This window comes from Sturnus vulgaris, chromosome 7 (assembly GCF_052056855.1).
Source record: "Sturnus vulgaris isolate bStuVul1 chromosome 7, bStuVul1.hap1, whole genome shotgun sequence".
NCBI classification, from domain to species: domain Eukaryota; kingdom Metazoa; phylum Chordata; class Aves; order Passeriformes; family Sturnidae; genus Sturnus; species Sturnus vulgaris.
In genome coordinates, this window is record NC_142249.1 from 18,946,240 (window position 1) to 18,962,620 (window position 16,381).

Below are 16,381 nucleotides of genomic sequence, written 5' to 3' on the forward strand. Positions count from 1 at the left end.
GTCCCAATTTCAGAAAGCGATGTGTTCAGATAGGATTGATTGACTGATTAGAAATATTTAAATACGTTCTGGTTTTTAGCTATAATTCTGGGGCTAGCTTTGGAAATAGCATGTGTAACACTGTAATGGCGTACCTTCCCTTGCCCTTTTAAAATGAAAATGATAAGAAGACAAATCCTTTCCTCAGGCACATACAATTTTATCCCAAAAGCAGAAAGTAAATAACCATACTTTTGTCCTAAGCCCACACTTCATGATAATAAAATAAAATCCTAAATGCTATATTTGATAATGATATATTGCTTAATGGATACTTTTCTTGTTTTGCTAGAAGAAGCTGACTAAATAGCTTTCTTAATCCTTAAGTTTCTCTTGTAATTAAAAGAAATACCAGCATCATACTACACAGTAGTTATATTTGGTAAATGGTCAAACCAAACACAGCTTTTTGAAACAAGTCTAAATGCAACTTTCTTTGTTCTACATTTCATGTCTAAAGTACATATTAAACTGTTAATTTGCCATTCAAGGTGGAGCAGTGCCACCATACATATACGTGCTTCAGCTGCAGATTTTGAAGCTGGATGCATGTTCTGATTATTCTTGGTTTACAGATATAAAACTGACTAAATCAAGGAATTACCTTTTCCAGCATAGGGCTCGGACACCTTCTGTGAGACTTGGGGCAGAGTTTGGATATTTGATCTCAGAAATGCAGCTCTCTGTTTATCTGTGGGGTTAATCTTAGGAAGCATAAAATACACAAATTCTTTTCCACCATGTCTTTCGTCCAACAACTGTTCAGATATAAGACATTTACAGAGACTGGAACTTCGAAGGAGTCCGGTAGATCTGACAGCTGCAAAGTGTTTTTATGGCAGCATGAGGTTTCCTTGGGGCAGGGCATAGGACTGGTTGGTCTCAAAAGCTCTCTCCAAACTAAACGAAGCTGTGTTTCTGGGTGATTTCACTATTGAAGGCAGAGCAATGCTCCTGTGATAATCATGTTTAAAAAATTATTATAATCAAGAGGAAAATACACCTTCGTCATTTCCATACCCACTCCCCTTTACTGTAAATATTGTAAAATTCCTCTTTAATGCCACTGTCCTGCCTCTGCTTCAGTTGGTCATTGGAAAAGAGGTGCTAATTCAGCATTGTGAAGGGCAAAGAGTTGCCATCCGCCATCTCCAGTAACAGATGGAGGCCTTTAAAAGCCAGTTTGCTCTGGGCATTAAACATGCCAGAGCTGCAACATTTGATTCTTTCTCTTTTGGAGAGAGTAAATGTGTCAGACTGGAATATAACAGGCTTTGGTCTTCCATGGCTATGAAGAAGTACAAAATCTGCCCACTGCTGCTAATAACTGACTATAAAGATATGTTTTAAAAGATGCCTGCCTGCAGCTATAAATATAAGCAAGTATTTTAGAGGCCTTTTTATATGAAAAGAACCTTTCACAAATAAAAATATTTGCCATCAGAAAATGATGTCTTCAAAATGGCTTTATGGAATCATAGAAGATTATGTGAGAGATAACGAGAGCATTTAAATATTCTTCACTTTGATACTTTCTCCTCAGCTTTTGATGATCATCCTTTAAGGTTTTTCAGATCCTAATTTTCTGAGAGAGAGAGTTGAGATGAAGAGATACTTGAAAAGGCAATTTTATTTCTTCTCTGTTTGTCATGTTGTCTGGAGCTCCCGTTTCAGTCCAGAGTGTACATGAGGTCAGATCCTGACCTGCTATTCAAATGTTATGTGGACTCTGGACTCTAACAGTGTCCCTGGGATTTAAGATGTACACCACATTATTTTGCCATTCTTTTGCTACATTTGGATATATATTTCACAAGATATCTTTATATGTGTTAAATATAATCAAGTTTCCTGTTACTTCTTTCCATCAGTCTGGAAGTATTTTCTGATGAGGAAACCTTGCTGATCATTCCACATGCCACTGTAAATAAGGCTATGCTAAAAGTGAACTACATTCAGTAAGTGGAAATTGCTGTTATAGAATAGTTGGTATCACATAGGAAGGAAGCTGAGTATATCAAATGGCAGAATGTACCTTTTTCTTAAACAAAGCCATACTAATATACTTCCCGGTATGTTTCAAAAGACTTTCCTTGCATAATATGCACTGATGTCTTAGCCACACAGATACTAAAACTGAAATAGAGACATTTTAAGATGATATGGCAAAGTAGGATGTCAGTGTTTTCTGTGTTTAGCTGGACTGCTATCACGGTGGTGCACATTTTACAAAGGAAGAATGCTTTGGGAAGAACACCAGTTTCTTTACATCTGATTTTATCACATTATCAAATATGGATACAGAAGATTGTGAAGGATATGCTATTAGATGAGTTAGTGCAAAATCATTTAGTAACCATTTTCCTTCTTAGGCTTTATTCATCCACAGGAGCTCAAAGGCTTATTAATACTGAACCAAAGATGTTATTTTTCTGTTCCCATGGGCTGTCTTTTATAGTGGCCAGAATTGTGACTGTGTGGTGAAAGCCACTTTGTTGTTACACATGTTTTGCAGTAAGAGGGTCATTAATGACATATGGCCTTTTGTGATGCCTGATGGAAACTAAGGCTCAACCAGTCCCTTGTCTCTTACCTCATCACAAGTAATGAGCAGGTTGTGATAGAATTTACGTGGTAGCAAAGAGCAATTGAGGAAAAGAGAATCTGTCTCCAATCTGAATTGAGTACAAAGGTGCTTTTCCTCCTTTCTGTATTCATTCCACTCTATTCCATGCATACCTGAGTATGGAGTAACCACAGATCTTATCCTTATGCTCTTGTTTGGAGGCATGACATCCTCTTTTTCAAGCTATCTATGACTGATGATATTTTCCTAGTCTGGCAACTGCCAAGTTTGTATTTTATTAGGCAAGACCAGTTGCCTTCCATGTGTTCAGCCGAATTCGTGTTCTTTATTCCTTTCAAGACAGATGTTTGGGTTAGTACTGGGGTATGGAAATGTGATCGGAGGAGGCACATCTTAAACTTACCATAAGCTCATAGAGAGTCATGTGAATTTTCCTCAAGGATATGAAGAGCATTGAAATTGCTTGATTCACAGGGTAAAAAGATTCCAGAGTAAAATGTTCTTAATTGTTTTTAGAAAGGGGAAATTGAACTTCAAAGTATTCAAAACCCCATAGCCTTTTAAGTGATTCTAAATCACAGGGGTGCTTTAAAATATAATTTCACTGTAACTTGAATTTTAATTGCCTGCCCCTTCCTTTTGCTGTCATGGTACTTTCATCCTCTCTGTTTTCCTGAAAGAGAGTGTTGTTATTGCTGTTTATTTTAAGAAATCCACTCAAATTTTTCCTGCAGCGCTGCAAAATTTCAGGGAGGGATATGTTTTAGTATTCTACGTTATTAATATTTTTTTATATCTCTGTAATTAAAAAAATGAAGTTTTAATGACTGTTCTTCTCTAAACCCTGGACTTTTGCATTTCTAGCCTAAGAAGCTGAGGATAGTCAATGGCAGGTGCAGTCAGAATATTGCTGCAGCCCCACAACTTATCATTTTTTTAACATTATTCAAATTAGGCTCTGCACTCATAATTCTGTTGTTTCCTTTATTGCTGTTGTAAAGCAAATGGTTCTTTTATACAAATGTTATCTCCTGGCTATTAATTCAGCAGTTATTTTGGATTATGGCACTCCTGTTAAATTTAGGAATGTAAAACCTCATAAATATTTAAAAGTTTCAGACTGACGTGGGAAGAAATTGTTTTTGACTTGCTTTGTTAATATGCTGTTGTTCAATTTGTAATAGATTTGGAATATATTGTTATTTTTCCACTGTTTGGCAAATGGAAAAACAATTTTAGTTGAGCAACTGCTTCACGTATTCTACCCTGAATTGCAACAGGCTGATAAAATTGCTGGTTTCCAGAAAAAATAGCAAGGAAAAGATCTGTTTTTCTTTTAGAGGCCAAAAACTCTGATCCCACTTCAAAGTTAATGAAAATGCAGTAGTAGGTTTGTAAAGATTGTTTAGATAAACAATTTCGAAAAAATCTACTCACAATCAAGTGCTTCTCTTTCAGCTTGTTATTTAAGCTTTTCACTAAGGAGCTAAGGAGAATGATGTAAATGTGTTTCCTCCCAAAAAATGGATTATATTGAGATGTTTTTTCTATCCAGTGAGTGTGTTCATAGACTTGCACTAAGATTAATGTGCATCTCCAGTATCCCCCAAGTCTTTGAAGAATAACTGAATGATAAAAAAGTCACAATTTCTGTAAGATTGCTGAAGGTCTGGCCAGCAGTCTCTGGGCCAGCATTCCTGCTGCACACCTAACCCTATTTTCTTTCTTTGTCTTGGAAGTATAGACATAGTTTTTCAGATCTTAAAGGGTATTAAGGTGTAACTCCTGTTAGGATCAGCTAGAAGTATTCCAAATATTTCATTGATTACTCAAAAAAAATATGCTGAATTGATTCAGCCTGGGTAAGTATATTAGCAGACAACTTGAGTGTGCAGTTAACAGAACTTGCATCTCTGCCTGCATGCTCCAGAGGTTCTTAAGCTATGTCCTGGGATGACACTTGACTTGATGGGTTTGCTGATTTCCTGTATCAGTTTAACTCCCTGGCACAGTGCCATGATTTTCTGAGGTACTGGTGCGCTTTACTGGGTACTGAACCAAAAAGACTTTTCTTCTACCTAGCCAGTAAGTTAAAACCACAATGTTAATACTATTTTATGACAGGTTTACACCATCTTCTCTCATGTGGTATAGCTACAGACCTTAATCTCCGCATAAAGTAATTACTGAGGTGGCACTTGGTCTTCAGCTGAAAGAAGACTTTTACATGTCAGTTATTTGTAGTTAGAGTGCAGTATTTCAAAACACAAGTAGAACCTGTAACAGTCAAGGTGAACTTACATTACAGTTCCATGAACTAATTGGTATTTTATGCAAGTGTGTAGCTGGATGTTCCACACCAGCTGTGTCCATGTGATTGTAACTAATTCAGCATTGTCCAGATCATAGCCTGTGGGCTGGATCCAGCCCCTTTGAGAGGCTTCTACCTGACCCCTCACCTTCTCACTGCAGGAGCTGGGGTCAGATGTTCCTTCAGTGAATGCACCCCCTGCACCTGTGCTCTCTAGAGACGTGAGCAGCAAGTCTGAAGGAGCATAAGGAAGGTGAAATAAGCCTGGGAGATTTGTCAGCACCTCTGCCTGGCTCATGCAGGTGCTGCCACTGAGCAAGCCACAGCACATCTGTGTGCTCAACTAAATCATCAGCCAGACCGGCACACATTCCTCTGTTTGTGTGTGCAAGAGCAGCTCATTCCTCTCTTACAAACCAAAGTCCCTGTTACACACACAGAGCAAAATGCAAGGCTTTTGCTGCTGTTCTGTTGACTTACTATATAGTCAGCATGTTGAAATTTTTTTTTATTTTACTTTGGAGAGTACTTCTGCTAAACATTTCTTGTATTCCTCTTCTTCTGGTTCTATGTGTGTGTAGTGAACAGTGTAAAGCAAAGGGCACTTGTATGCTTATGATTTGAAGGATTTGGATGAAGAAATTCTGCAGAGCAGTATATTTACTTTGCATTTCTAAATGGTAGCAATTATAACTCCCAGCTTCTGGCTATCCAGATGTTTCTTGCATTACAGCACTGTAATTTGCATTGGAATATATTGTGTTACTGCAGTGGCAGTAAAGTGGTCAGCTTCCAGTCTAAATGCTGTATCTGGGCTCCAGTTGGGATGGTGAATATATTTCCTGCTCATACCAGGTTCTTTTCCTTCCCACTGTTTCCACACTCTATTAGTTTGACGTGTTTGTGTTTCTCAGATGAAGACTTTTACTGCTCAGCATTTGAATCAAGCAGGGGATGTATTGGCAGGTCAGAACTGATGTACAGTTTGTTTCTTGTAAGAGTGAAAAAAAGGAAAAAAGACTGAAGTTTTGAATCAGAAATTTCCCTTTGGCATTTTCAGGCAGCAAACATCCCTCTGGTGTCAGAGCTTGGCATTGATGATATCCATTTTGATGACTTCTCGCTCGATGTGGATGCCATGATTACTGCAGCCCTGCGGATGTTCATGGAACTTGGAATGGTTCAGAAATTTAAAATTGACTACGAGGTAACCATCTGCGCTGCAAATATCTGCTGCTTTGGTGTTGGCACTGCTCTGTCCATTTGTACACATTTAGTAGCCCTGCTACAAATTGTACTTTTAATTTCAGACACTGTGTAGGTGGCTTTTGACAGTGCGGAAGAACTATCGAATGGTTTTGTATCACAACTGGAGGCACGCTTTCAACGTCTGCCAGCTGATGTTTGCCATGTTAACTGTGAGTATCCAGCTACACAGCCCTGTAAGAGCTTTTACTGCCACACTGCCTAACCTGTCTAAACATTTTCCAGCATTCAATTTCTTTTCTAGTTATTATGCTACTCATTTCCAATAGCAAAGCAGACAGAACTTATCCAACTTAAGGCAGCACATATTTGGCAAAACCTCATAGTGTTTTAGTGACAGTGATATCATAGGCACATTAAAGTGACTGAAAACAGATGGCAGTCTTGGAGTGCTCTTGTTATTACAGATCTTGATCTTATAAAATGTTTTTCTTTTGGAACTCTTTGATTTGACATTTATTTCAAACTTGTAATTGGGAAGTACAAACCCAAGGATTAGAATCCCAAAGTATTTATTGTGTTGATACTTATTATCTCCTTACCCAGCTTCATCTAAATAGTTTTAGAAGGTACTGCCTCAAAACATTTGAAAATTATCTTCCAGCATAGTGATCAAAGTGAATCCTGAGTCTCCACTGGGCACTGTTAACACTTAGGGGTTTTATTAACATGCATCTCCAGCAGTACCTGTAGCGCCTTTCAGCACACAAGTAAATTCTGCAGAAATTTCAAGTAAATTCTGCTGAAAGTATCACTGCTAATATACATACAAGTATATTGCTCTCTTTCCCTACCCCACAGCAACCTCGCTGCCTGAAATAACCCACGCCTGGCTAGTTCATTCTTGTAAATGTACCAATAAAAAACTCAGGGGTTCTGGACTCCATAACTTTGTGTGTTGGGCAAGAAAAAAAGACTCTGACTTCTCCTAGCAGGTGAAGGTGTTGTTCTAGTGCTGGGTCCCTCCCAGCAGGGTGGGTGTGTTTCTGTGAGTGTTGCTGGAGGCATAGTGAGGCTGTACCATGCACCATGAGACAAAGGACAGGAAAACGTTCGACAAGAGAACGGTCACCTCTTCCTCTGGGCATGAGGCTGCTCAGCTGTGCAGAATTAATATTTTTTTCAGCAGGCACTTGCTGATGCTCTCTAAGGAAATTTGGTGGTAATGCCTGGGTGTCGGTAGCTTTTATGGCTTTATAAACCTGACATGCTTTTTTTTTTTTTTTCCCCCCAGTTGTAGGGAAAGGAAAAGCATTTTATCTGACGAGTACGGGCAAATGCGAGCTGGGTGTGAATCACAGTAATTTCTGCCGAGGCTGCCGGGGCGGGGAGCCCCCAGCCCAGCGGTGACACCCCTAGGTGGAGCTCCGAGGCCAGGTTTGCGGCACGCTGCTCTGCCGGGGGGACCAGGCAGGGCCATCCGGGCTAGCAGAGAGGAGGCAGGGCCCTGCTGCTCCAGCAGCCACAGCCGCCTGCCCGGCTCCACCGACAGATGCTCTGAGCGCGTAATTGCAGAATCCTTTCTGCAGGCAGCACAGGGATGCAACTGTTTGTGAGATGTGAGCCGGCATTTTTAAGCCAAGTTCGTTTCCTTGCCCACGCTCCTGGTAATAACAGAATGGGCAATTCCATGTGCAGGGCTGGATGTGAGTGGCCACAGCCCTGGAGTCTCCACAGATCCCACCCCGCTTTGCTCTGGCTCTGGCTGAGAACAAAGCTCAGGTGCGTGATCTGTTTGGTTTGCTCTCCCTTCCAGAAACAGGAGATTCATTTTGTTCAAAAAAAGACACGAAAGAGAGACTTGAGATTAGTAATACTTCAAGGCTTGCTCCTACTGCGTTTGTCTTGGAGATACCATCCAATTTAGCGTGTGTCTCCTTTTTTCACTGGAAAAAAGGGGAAAATTCTTTGACAAACCCTTTGAAGGGCTTATCAGAGCCCTTCTCTGCCCGTCAAGAAGGCACTACTTTGTGCAGTTATTGCATCTTATTTCTGAATTCTCCATGATAGTCAGCAATATAGACTGCCCCACAAATAGAAACCAGTAATTCTATTTTAGGGCATTTTCAGGTAGGATTTACCATAGCATAGTGATGTCTAACCTGCAATGCAGTAGCCTCTAAGAGCCCCACCATACTCCCACTGAATGCACAAGGAAAATCCAGCTGTGTTGAACAAGCCAAACAACAAAAATTCAACAAAGAGTAAACCAAAGTTGTTTCACTCCTGGTAAACTCAGCCTTTTGAATATCTAAAGCACGTTCCTGTATACCTAAGTATGTATTTTCTCTCTCCTGAACAATCATAAGCCCAGTTCTGCAAGCCATAATTCTGTGTTTCAGATGCCCAAGAATTCTGAAGACAAGCATTGCAGCCAGGCTGCTCTTGCAAGTCAAGGGAGTACATGAGAGTAAAGTGCAAGATCAAGCCCAGGCTATTTTATCAGTGCCTTTGCCAACACAGTTCACATTGATACTTATTTCAAAGGGCAAAAATGAACAACTAAGCAATACCAAATTAAAATCCCATCTGGTGTGCTAATAACAAAACATATAGATGTGGGGCAAGGTATAATGAATGCAATTCATTTCCTCACATGAAAGAATGACCTCCATAACTCACTGGAGACTCTGCCACTCATGAGTTATGGGTCATTCCTTTTCTGGTGAAAATAAATTTTACTGCACCATCATCTATAGCCATGTATTTTTTTTTCTCTTGTAAATTCAGAAATGTGGAAACGTAATCCTTTGTTTACTTGCATTATGTTCAAAGAAGATATCTCCTTACTGTAGTATTTTTTAAATGAAATGCTTTTTTACTATGTGACATGTGCTAAATTTCTTTCATATATTCAGTAACAAGACTTTTCATTAAATAAAATGTGGCATTTATTTTTGAGATATTGCTACTGTTAATAAATTCCTTAATTGGTTTCCCTGCATTTGCAATACAGGTTGAATCCTTGAATTTAATCAAAGCTTGGATTGCACTAAAGAATATTTATTACAACATCAATTTCATATTATAAAACTTCTCTTTCAAGTTATTTTAACTTAGGCATGAATATTTTTTCTAGACTGAAACTTGACACACGGTGTGTTGTCAGTTACAAACTATTTTTAATCCCTTTTTATAAATAGACCTTTATTATTGTTATACAAGAGCTATGTTTAAAAAAAAATAAAAAGAGAAAATGCTATTTTTGGAGGATTTTTTCTACTTGGGCAGATGTTACTGAAACTAAAACAAAAGCAATACCACTAGAAATCAGGTGAACCTCTTTCCTAATATTAAAGTTATTCTGTACATTGTGGATTCTACACAAAATTAATTAATCTTGTTTTTCTTCATACTTGATCATTTTTTCTGCTGTGTAAACTTTAAGCAATTATAAAAATTTCGTAGCAAGTCTTGCACTTCCTCAATTCCCACTGAAGTGCATTCCTGAGCACCTGGGGGAGCTTGGCTGCCTGTACTGCCCAAGAATTAACTGTGGCCACATTTCAGACTGTCTAAACAGAGAACACTTAGATTTGAATGTGTATTTCTCTTAAGTAGAATTTATGGTCTTCAGGGTGAATAGCAGAGCTTTCAGAGAGTATTGCAGCAATTGGCTGGTGTTTTCTGAGATACACTTAACAGTAATGTATGTTCCTACCAAGGAAGGGCAACAAGTCCCACTGTATCACTTAAAACCTCTTCTTGCCAGTGGGTGAAATTATGTCCCTTTGAAAATCAATGACATTTGGGAATTCTTACGTGGTGTTAGTGTTCAGCCTTGGTCTGATCCTCCAATACAAATGTATTTTGTATTTCTTGTATATAATTTCCTTTCATGCAAACTAGATCATGTGGTTAATTGAGGAGTGTCACTGGAGACTGGCACTGTGAAAAGACAAGTGATGGGATTTTCCAGCTCATCCAGTCATTATGCAGGCATTATGCCCTTCTGCTTCTGAAGAATCAGGTTGTTTCTGCCGTGGGTAAGAGGCACAGCACTGACAAAGGGTGGGGTGTCCCACAGAGGCTCTAGCACCTCCTTCTGTCAGGATTTGTCCAGGATGCTTGAGGTTAGCAATAGCAGCAATTTTGAAAAAACAAAATACTGTTTTTTCTCTGACATGAGCCCGTTCAGGCAGGAAGACTGCTATGACAAGTATCCAAGAGGATAAGCATAGTGGTAAAAATATGTTTCTAGGATTAACTCCCCCATTCATGCAGTCATGTCTGAGCTGCTTGTAGGGAATTTCATTGCATCTGTTTACAAAGTCTCTCCCAAATTCAAGTGGGTATTTGCAGCAGAAATATCCCATTTGAGACATTTCTGCTTTAAATCGTGCCACTTAATTTTACTGTGCCAGATTTTTTAAAAATCTCCTAATAGTTCATCACAGTTCCACAGAGTATATTTTATATGGGTTATTTTAAAGGTCTTCCAACTTAACATGTCAGCTATCTCTGACAGTAGGGATTGACTAAAATAGTCATCTCAGGATTGAAGAAATCTTTCTAAGTACTTCTCTAAATAGTATTTTCAAATTTTTATCAATTTACCTTTGGGTTTTTATTTCTCTGATAGAAAAAACCCAGTTCCTGTCTCAGTTTTCAGTTACTGGTATTTGTTTTCAGCTCTTTTTGCCTTTAGTACCTCCTGGGTAGCAGAGAAATGGCATGCTGGAAATGCAACGAAGAGATAATAACAGATCACTCCAAGGACATTATCTATTCTGCTAACCATCTGACATACAGCAGGGAATAGAATATGACAATAAAGAATTTATCTTCTCCTTACTGAAACATTCATGGTATCAAAACAAAGTTGACTGTTGCTGGATAGACTAACATTACTTATCCTTTTTGCTACTGATAGTTACAGCTGCTATTTTTTTTTCTGCTCTCAGACTGCAGGATTTCAGGAGATTCTAACTGAAATTGAAATTTTAGCTTTGATTGTGGGATGCTTATGTCACGACCTTGACCACAGGGGAACCAACAATGCCTTCCAAGCCAAGTAAGCTTTCTAATTCTTACTATTTTAATTTGGTTTTCTTCCACGGGAGAGCAAAAGGTGACTGGGATAAAGAATGAAGCATTAATTTCAAGCCTTCTAGGCCAAGGCCAAGTACTCTTATTCCTGTGTGCAGTGAGGGACTATCCATCTTTATCATTCTCTGTTCCTTTAAGTAATTGCTGGCTTGTCCTTTGTAGCTGGCTGTTGAACTGACACCACATATTGAAATGTGGTGCCAAAACTTGATGTTCTTTTCAGTCTCAGCTATTATTGATTCTGGTTTTCAACCCAGAAAGCACCTAAATTGTCTGTCTGGGTTGTACTTGCTGACTGGGCTGCATGACATTAAGCAAAACCTTGTTCTGCTATTGCGAAGAAAAGAAAAGAAATTAAGGAAAACTGAAATAATGCTTTCACAGAAACCATGCTGCTGCCCCTAGGCACACTGAAGTAGAAGTAGGTTTGTAGAAGGTTTAAGGGTGGTACTTTTTACTGTGTAGGTAGGGGAACTCCTCAGACTAAGGTAAAATTAATTCCAAATTCTGTGTTCCCTGAGAATAGGAAGGACAACAGAAAATGTCCCCAGCAACATCCTGGCCAAGCTGTCTAATAAAGCTGCCAGACACAGAGATTCCTTCAAATCCCATATTGTTTTCTTCACTACCCAGTTCCTCTACAGTCAGCATATGAGGCCCCAAGGCATGCAGGTCCTAGTGTGCATTTGTAGCTTTATCTGTTCTGCCTTACTGCTAATCCTCCAGTGTGATGGGGGAGTGGTCAAATGGTTCTCCAGAGATATTTGAAAGCAGAGGGATGCTGTATTAGCCTATTTTGTCCTACCTTTTGCAGAAGTACTCTGCTGCAGTGTGTGTATGCACGGGCTGCTGCATTTCTGGGGGCAAGTTGCTTCAGTGACCATCACTCAAACTGATGTTTCTGATGTTCACTAAGCTGCCATTTCCTGAGGTATTGGTGTTGCCATACAATCTCAATGAAACAATGACATTGTCTGGATCTTCAATCACGATAGCAGAGAAAATCAATTGCAGTGTTCAAAAGACAGAGCTCATGGTGCAAAGGTTACCAAGCACTGCTAGATGCCTTTTTGCAGCTGAGTCTTGAAGAGCTCAGCTGATTGATGTTATGTTCCTAATTTACAAAAAGGAGACCTAAGATTTACATCCTGGCCATTTTAGGCTCTGATTAAGTTAACCACTTCTTTGCTGTACCATTACACAAGAGTATCTTTAGAGCAGAGGGGTGGCTGAGTTAAAGGTACAGGTTTCAGCATTAGACTGCTATCACTCATACTTGTTGGTTGACAACAGAGTACAGAGAGGAGGCTACCGTTTTATGACTCCATAAAGAAACTGCTGAAGACATTTAATGAAAGACAAACATTACCACACATGTATAAAACATCCCTGAAAACAGAAGCTGTAGTTTTCATAACGCTAACTATGATTTATTCCTCTAACCTGACATAAATTTAAGCATCACATTTTCCTATTTTATCTTCAGTGCTCAACATTGCTGTTTTGTATGATGAAAGTTCAAGAGGTATATGATGGAGGCAATATCACAGTTGTCTCAAATGGCTCTGTTATATATGTCAACATCACATTCTCTAGGGATGATGTTTCCTGGACATCTTTTTCTCTCATATAGCTTCTTCTGATAATTAAGTATCAGTATGGTGCAGCTTTATGGTATATGCTCCTAGGAGACTCCTTCTGTTTCTAGCATAATCCTTATTCTCATTTCTTTGGAAAGAAAACCCAACATCTCACTTTAGGCTGGGTCCCAGAAGTGAAGTACTTTGTCTGAACTACTTTGGTACTTAGTGAACAGTGACCATTCTGACAATTCAGTCCCATTCTCTGCATTTCCCAGCGATTTCCAATTTTATAATATTATTCCATATACTTTTGTCCTTTAAGCATAGAAAACCGACCTGCTCTGTGTATTTTGAATCTGATTTTGGTTGAGACAATAAATGTGATGAGAAAATACATTCTAGAGATAATGCTAAGCTTTACTTTTATATTCACTACTCTCACTTGTGGCATTTTGTTTACCTTAGTATATGCAGTTGGATTTTTTGTTGTGTTTTGGGGTTTTATTTTAGCAGTTTGTAGTGGCCCATTGTAAGCCCTCATGTTTATGTATATTAAGAATTAAAAATGAAAGGTAGCAAGGGAACAGCTGATCCCAGCTCAAGGACATTACTGTGTGTCTTTACTGCACACTTCTGTGTCTGTGCTGTTGCTGAGGCACTTTGAAAAGTGCATTACAAAATTTCTTGTAGTTCCAGAAAAATCTTCAGTCAGCTGGCAACATTTAGCAAAGACTGGAACAGAAATGCTTTGTATCTGGATTTAAATTAGTATTTTGACCTCATCAGCTGTCTTAAGTGAGGTTGCTGAAGTGAAGGTGGAGTGTGGCTATGTGCTTTTGTCACTAAATTGTCTCTGAAACCTGCTTCGTAAGCAGATGAGCAGGATTTGTTGACTTCCCATGTTCTGTTTCAGGAGTGGATCAGCCTTAGCTCAGCTCTACGGCACCTCTGCTACTTTGGAGCACCACCATTTCAATCACGCTGTCATGATTCTCCAAAGTGAGGTACAAAAGCATTACTATTAATCTCACTGTAAGCTGTTGGGCAGTTTCAGCTGGAGAAAAGAAATACCATGTACAGTACCTTTTTAATGCCCTCTCCTTGAGGAATTATTTATTGGTTACCACAAAGGTCACAACTAGCACAAAATTAAACAACTACAAATGCTGATCATAGAGCCCAGAGATTATATCTGTCTCTATCAGCAAGGGACAAGGAGAATACATCCTAATCATATTGTCAGCTTTTCTCACTTTTCTTACGTATATCCTGCTCAGTGGTTTATAGGCAGCTGAAACGGGAGCTTACCTTTCCCCACAGATGTCATATTCAGAGCATCAGAGCCATCCTTTACTGTACCAATTCAATTTCTTTGGCAGCCTTTCTGTAATCAGTATTTTTATGATTTTTTCATTATTTAAGACACTATTTTTTAAAATTAAAATCAGTAATATCATGCTGTCCAAAGTATGTTAATTGCTTTGCAGATATCTGTGAAGATATAGCTGTTGCCCAAAATACCTTGCATCTAACACTGTACAGCATATACTACACTTTTTATTTAATAACTGAGAAAAGTGGAAGGATGGACACGGAGTCCTTTCAGAACAATGGATGCATTTTCTTAATTTACATTACTAAAATGCATTTAGTAAATATAAAATCTAAACTGCTGTTCATGCAGCACAATTGCAGACCATAGCCTGATCTGCAGTACCATCTGAAGAGATCTGGAATGTCTCATGATCACAGTCAAATGGGAACAGGGCAATGGCTTTACCTCTGTGTACACTGCCAGGGAAATCTGTCATGGAACTGCACCTCCCCAGACCTTATCTCATATGTCCTCATACCATCATGATTATAGTAACCCTGTTGCTGGAAAATCTTTGTTTTAAGGGCATTTTAATCTTCCTAAGCAGTAGATGGCAGTGCATACTGAATGTGGGCACTACAGGACTAAACATCACCAAAATAACACTCTGTTTAGAAAGTACTTCAATATTTATGTAGGTGATTAGAGAAAAAAAAGACTGTAATACATTTATGTTTGTTAATATATGTGACTATTGTCACAAATATAATTTCTTAAGCTTACATTTAGTTTTTCATTAATTTTGTTTCTTTCATCTTATTTTCTCGAGAATTTCACAGAGGAATTACAGGATCTCTGTCTCTTTTGTTTTCATAAATTCAGTTACGAAAGAACCTTCCCTGTCTCAAATAGCAATATCAAATTATTAATTTCCTTTAATTTTGGCCATAGATCATCTTTCAAATTCTTAATCCACAATACCTTAAAAAACAGCCAGTTGGGCCCACAAAGGGTGTTTAAACTGCATATAAAGTTGTGGTTCTTTAGCCCACATAGGCAATGCAGTTTACACTGTAGGACAAGACAGTAATGGGCAGAGTGAGCAAATGGGCTGCTTTGAATGAAAAACTGATTTAGTGTCCTTGACTGCTCTAACAGCAGTTTGTGTGCATGCAAGCAGCAGCACAGATAAATCTATTGGGATCACTACTCAAAAGCTCCAGTACACAGCTCCCCAAAACATTTAATGAGATGAGAGATTGAGATGTATCCATAGTTTTTCCCCATAAACTGAGTCTGTGCAGGGTCAGAGCAGAGAGTAAATCTTTATTCGACAGGCTATAATTTCAGCAGAGTTTAGAAAAACATGTGCTTGATAACAATTGTCAGCTCTTCTGCCTCAATGTAATCTCAGCAGTATTAACATTATTATTTTGTCATAGTTGTGCCATGAATCCGAAAAGGCTTGTGTTACAGGGAAACAGTAGACTAACAAGTTAGAAAACCTTTTAAAAACCTGTATTGATTGTTAGCCTTTTACCTCTTTTATCTCTTTCATTATAGGGTCACAACATCTTTGCTAACTTGTCCTCTAAGGACTACAGTGACCTTATGCAGCTTCTAAAGCAATCGATATTGGCAACAGACCTCACTCTGTATTTTGAGTAAGTATTGGCATTTCTGATATTTGATGAATGAAAATTCAGAGAACTTACTCTAATGACCTATTAAATACCAATAAGGATATATAATAAGGGGAATTAGTGTTTAGCTATGGTTGAAGAGGTTTAGTCTAATACTTAGTATCTTTTACACTAATAGAAATATCTCAAGCATCCAAGTAAGTTTTGCTTTAATGTGTAACATGTCTGAATCAACCAAAAGCAAGTGAAATCCTAGGTTTATACTTCAAAGCAATCTCAAGAACCAGTTACAGCTCAGTCCATAATTTTTCTCTCCCTTCTATGATCATTTCTTCAGGCCTATAGAAAATCAATTACATTTGAGAATTCTTTTCCACCATTTCAGCATTTCTAAACATGTATGCTAAGAAAGATTGTATTTAGCTACAGACCCAGTTTCAGAGGTAACAAAAGCAGACACGTTGCTGCTTTGATGACAAATTATGCCAATTCACATCACATGATGAGAATAGGTCTTAAAAAGCTTAACTGGGAAAAATACGCTAGGATCTCTCTCACCCAGTTTTCTTCCTTTTCCTTGTTTGTAAA

General features: G+C 38.6%; 1 protein-coding gene and 1 long non-coding RNA gene across 3 annotated transcripts in view; one reads left to right on the forward strand and one right to left on the reverse strand.

Annotated features, from left to right (window-relative positions):
- The window catches only part of PDE11A (phosphodiesterase 11A), a 106,356-nt gene that overhangs the window by 66,275 nt on the left and 23,700 nt on the right, over window positions 1–16,381 (forward strand). For both annotated transcript variants that reach the window (XM_088167967.1, XM_088167968.1), the window contains 5 exons: window positions 5,998–6,144; window positions 6,248–6,355; window positions 11,108–11,217; window positions 13,749–13,839; window positions 15,714–15,814. In XM_088167967.1, the coding sequence (XP_088024093.1) occupies window positions 5,998–6,144; window positions 6,248–6,355; window positions 11,108–11,217; window positions 13,749–13,839; window positions 15,714–15,814 (557 nt within the window). The remainder of the gene's footprint in view (window positions 1–5,997; window positions 6,145–6,247; window positions 6,356–11,107; window positions 11,218–13,748; window positions 13,840–15,713; window positions 15,815–16,381) is intronic.
- The window catches only part of LOC148223188 (uncharacterized), a 97,689-nt gene that overhangs the window by 62,507 nt on the left and 18,801 nt on the right, over window positions 1–16,381 (reverse strand). The gene's annotated exons all lie outside the window — the stretch shown is intronic.